The sequence below is a fragment of the Gossypium raimondii genome, chromosome 9 (assembly GCF_025698545.1).
Source record: "Gossypium raimondii isolate GPD5lz chromosome 9, ASM2569854v1, whole genome shotgun sequence".
Classification (NCBI taxonomy): Eukaryota; Viridiplantae; Streptophyta; class Magnoliopsida; order Malvales; family Malvaceae; genus Gossypium; species Gossypium raimondii.
Genome location: NC_068573.1, coordinates 18285800 through 18290952, shown reverse-complemented (window position 1 = coordinate 18290952; position 5153 = coordinate 18285800). Strand labels below are relative to the sequence as shown.

The window sequence follows — 5153 nt, the reverse complement described above, 5'->3', positions numbered from 1 at the left end:
ATGTTTTAAAAAGACCAATCGGAAAGTCAAATAGGTGAGGTCTTATACTGATTGAATTGAAGGATTGCGTTAAAAATAATTTAAATATTAAATAAATATTAAATTTAACAAAATATTTAATATAAATATGTATTTTTTAATCAATCATTTCTGTTTTGTGGTTAATGTTTGGGGTTGGTGGCGGTCTTTTTCAACAATGTTGTATTCAAGTTTCAAACTTATATTCTCTCATTTGAAGTGTAATGTAATTTACTATTACACCTAACATTTATTGATTAAATATGTTATTTATTAAATAAAATAAATTGTCATCAAAATCAACGGCTACTTATGGAATTCTTTATCAAATACATTAATTTTTTGGTAAACAACATCGATTGTCCCTTACCTTTGATTAATATTACATTTCAGTCATTCAACTTTCAAAAGTTACATAATTATCACTAAAGTTATTGAAATGTTATATTTTGTCACTCATATGTTAACTTCCGTTAAAAGGGTAACGTGACACGTTAATTTAAAGGGTTAATAACCAATTTAGTCCTTGAACTCTAACTAAAATATCAATTTCATACTTTTAAGAACTTTCTCAATAATAATTCTAAAAATTTAAAGGGTAAACTACTAACATAGTCACCCAAGTTTGAATGCGTTCCTATTTAGGTCACCATTTTTTTTTGTTAATTTAGTTACTTCCATTAGATTAATTGTCATTTTTAGTCACTCCACTGTTAAAATGCCTTAGTCACTGAACAAAATGTTGATGTAGGAGTCTTTTATTTACACATTCTGTCAAGTTGGACCTAATTCTAGAAAAAAATCAACAAATTTAACGTCAATTTTTCACATTTTGTCAATTTAGTCTAAATTGAAAAATTCAAAAAAATTATAATTTTAAGAACTTGTAAAAATATATAATTTATTATAAAAGACATAAATTATAAAATATTTAAAAATATATAAAATATTTAAAATATATATAAATTTATATAAAGGTATAATTTTTATTTGGTCCTAATTCTAAAAATTATAAATAAAGTATTCAAAAATATAAAACATTAAAAAAAATAATCAATCAAAACCCAAAATCAAAATAAGTAAAGTTTTCTTAGTTATAATTCAAAACCATGAAAAACACACAAAATGTTCCTACTTTTGATATATGCAACTCATAGAATTGCAATTAAAAGATTACAAGAAAAAAGGTTCAAAATTTTCCTTTTCGTTACCAAATTTTTTGGTCAACCAAACAAAAGAGAGAAACTTTGTAAAACAACATTCATCCCTTCATCTCCTCCCCCATTCTTCGTCAAGCTTCCCATTGTTCTCATACTCCCGCCAAAATCTCACAATTTCAAATATCATACCAAATCCATACCCAACTTTACCAGACCCAAATTATATCATCACTTTATCATCGAGCACTCACCATTAAACCAACATCCAAAGTCAATTTCTGTTTTTCTTACAGACACACCTAAACTCAGTTTTGTGTTTTCTTTTAATCAGAAAAAAACTTATTAATGATGCACCGCTTAGCCTTTAACATTTGAATCCCTCAAAGCCTTGCACTTTGCCGCCGAAATGGAGCCAAAGATGTTTCTATAAGTAAAGGCTTTCTGATTTGAATCCCTCAGCCAACTGTTTGATCATGGTGCTAGTTGGATTTGGTAATGTTTGATTGAAAAAATTAATTCAAAGGACTCGTATAGCTCAATGGGAGTTAAAGGAAAAAGAAATAATGATTCAAAAAATTCAAGAGAAATTGAGGGTTAAATTTTTTTGAATCCCTAAAATTGTTTTATTAAAATTCAAGAAATATTGATTTGAATCTCTCAACCAAATTCAAATTTAAGCCTTTATGTAATTTTGTATATTTTAATAATTTATAGTTTTATATCATTTTATAATAAATTTTATATATTTTCAAGTTTTTAAAATTATAAATTTTTTAATTTGGACTAAATTTAAAAATATGTAAATATTGAGAGTTAAATTTTTTGAATTTTTAGAATTAGGAACAAATTGACATAATGTGTAAAGTGTTAAGGGTTAAATTTATTCTTATACCAATCAAACAGGTCAACATTTTGTTTAGTGGCCAATGCTTTTAATGGTTGAGTGACTAAAAATAGAAATTAATCTAACGAGGTGACTAAATTAACAAAACAAAATCAGTGACCAAAATAGGAACGCGTTAAAACTTGAGTGATTATTTGAGTAGTTTACCCTTTAAGTTTTTTAGAATTACTATTAAGAAAAATTTTAAAAGTATCAAGTTGATTTTTTTGTTATAGTTTAGTGGCTAAATTTGCTATTAACCCTTTAAATTAACGCGCCATGTCACCCTCTTAACCAAAGTTAGTAGATGAGAAACAAAATGTAACATTTTAATAACTATAGTGGCAATTATGTAACTTTTAAAAGTTTGATAACTTAAATGTAAATTTAACAAAGGTTAGGGATAATTAATGTAATTTACCCTAATTTTTCCATAATAAAAGAAGTTCAAAACAAGTTGAAAACGGAATTTTTCAAATTTTAAAGATGTCAGTATTATGGATTCAATCTATTTTTAACCGGTTTAAAGGATTCTGGATTGGACAATTCCTATTAGAATAATCCCACTTACCAATTCATTCCGTTGAATCCATGGATCCAAATCTAATTTTTAGAACACTAGAGCTGTGATAAAATATAAAATCACTTTGGTAATGCATGAAGTTACTTCAAAAAAAAGATGGTACTAATTAACAAGTACCCTAATTTTGTTTTTACATGAAGAAGAGAGGTGCATCTATTGATTGCCTTTCTTGTATCATCAATGAAGATGCAAAATTAGAAAAAAGAAAACCTAATCAAGCTCTTTATGCGGTTCCTTATTTGTATCTCTTGTCTTGCCATTTGTTCATCACTAACAAGCTTGTTATCACTCTGACATCATGAACATGAAACAAAAAAGGGGGCATTTCTTTGCTTTTTGGTTATTCCTTCTAACTGGTAGCAAAAAAACCCATCCCATCTCTTCAATTAATTCATTGTCGTAGGGTAGTGACTGAGTGATATGCCAAGGTTTGTTTGTATTTTGTGACGACACCTTAACTAGACAGAGAGAGACAAGACCGCCTCAGCTGTTTCTCTGTTGAACCCAGTTTGAGAATTCTTGAAGAGTGTTCATGTCAGCTCTGTAATGCTTTTGTGTGAATTCAAGCAGCATAGGCCATGTAAAATCTGGATATACTCTGGGACTGTTCTGGCTCACCAACTCTGCTGGTGGGGTTACCACTTTATCCCCCTCTGGACACAAAAAGAAAGCCAGAGATTTTCTTGGCTTATGGCTGTTCACCACTGCTCGGTGCAAGCAACTTTTATATCTCCCATTTGACAGTGCCTGAAAAAACCCCACTAAGCTTAATCAACATCTACTACAGTGAAAGAATATGTATGGATTAACTGAAAAGGTATGTTACCATAAAGGTGTCGCCAATGTTAACGACAAATGCTTCGAAATTTGGGCTAATTGAATGCCATTCGTTGTCTACAAACACTTGAAGGCCACCAACTCTGTCTTGGTGAAGGATGGTTAAAGACGTTGGATCGCAATGAGGCCCTGTTCCTAAAGTGAGGTCTGGTTTTTGACAAGGGGGATAGTAGTTTAGTCTCATTATTGAATCATTTTTATCAAAAAACTCCCGGAAATGTGCTCTGCCTACGCCCAGACTAATGGCTAAAAGCTCCATTATCCCCAGAGAAAGCTTGCTCATCGCCTCGCAGTAGTCCTGGTAAACCCTCCTATAAACAAAAAGACTCAAGATTTCAGCATTCACAGGCATAATCTTGAATCACTTTAAAAATATCTATATCCGAATTTCTTACCCGAGTTGCCTCAATTCATTTCCCATTTTATTAACAAGGTAGTCTTCCACCATCTTGGATGAGTTGTTCTCAGCTGAATAGCGAAAAGAAAGTGTTTCCTTCCATGGGAGCTTGGTCGAGAACCTGCCAGTGAAGCTACTGGCATATCCACAGTGCTCACCAAGTTTTCTTTGAGCCCTTTGCTTTTGTCTAAGTGGCAATAGAAAGAAGTTATCCATGTACTTGTGGGCATCAGCCAAGAGTTTTGCATCGACTCCATGATTAACTACAAGGAAGAAACCATGCTGCTGACATGCCTCGCTGATAAACCTTGAAGCTTCCATTGTAGCAACAGGGTCACCAGAAAGGAAGCCTCCTAGGTCAATGAGTGGTACTTGGAGTTCTGGTGCATTAGCGGAAGGCTTTTCGTCATCAGGCCATATAAATTCTTTTGGTATCTGGGATTCGAACTTGAGCACCGAGGCATCAAAAACCAGCTTTTTCTGCTCATCTTTTTTTTCATCTTTCGGATGGTGAGTCATGGAGGCTATGTTGGAGATGCAGTCGATGGCCATTGCATGAAGCGTAAATATGCTGAGGCCTAACAAAGATGGATATCTATATGAGTGGTTTTGAGAGTACTTAAAAAGGGGATAAGAGATGAAGTTGAGACAGAGAAAGGAATAGGGAGTTATTGAAAAAGAAGAGGGAGAGGGCAGTGGGAGCATAAGTTTGAGATGTGAGATGAAAGAAAAGCCAAGGCCGCTCTCATTGGGGAAATCAGTGAACAAATATTGGAATCTTATAGGGCGCCTCTTTTCTCCTTCACTTCAATTTTTTTCTTTATCTTTTTATTTTTAATTTTTTTTTTTTTTTTTTTGCAAATAAGGGTTACTCAATAGAGAAAATTGCAGTGTTGGTGTTTTGTCATTTGGAAAATTAGGTAATATGCTACCATTTTTGTCACTCATGATTTGAAATTATTATTATTTATTGTATCTAAACAAACTCTTATTTAACTGAAAATTTGTTGACGTTTAAGGTTTATTTTGTTACAAATTAAAGGGCAGAGGCTTATTTGGGAATAAGTTAATGATTGAGGGCTTAACAGAATATTAGGTAAAAGGTTACGGGCTTATTTAGATGTAAAAATATAAGGGTTTGTTTAAATAAAAGATGCAGTATAGGGATTTTCATATTATTTTAATAATTATTAATCATTAGTGTTTTTATAAGGGTTATGAGGAAGTTTAAGGGTGAGCAAATATTGATTCAACTTTAAAAGGTTGAATTTTTTT

The 5153-nt window shown here is 31.6% G+C and overlaps 1 protein-coding gene across 1 annotated transcript; it reads right to left on the bottom strand.

The window, feature by feature from the left end:
• Positions 1-2691: 2691 nt before the first annotated feature.
• On the bottom strand, positions 2692-4642 carry LOC105798572 (gibberellin 20 oxidase 1). The gene is given in 4 exon segments (XM_012628689.2): positions 2692-3391; positions 3471-3792; positions 3877-4552; positions 4555-4642. Coding segments are annotated over 4 exon segments (1335 nt in total). The 5' UTR covers positions 4628-4642; the 3' UTR covers positions 2692-3127.
• Positions 4643-5153: the final 511 nt, after the last annotated feature.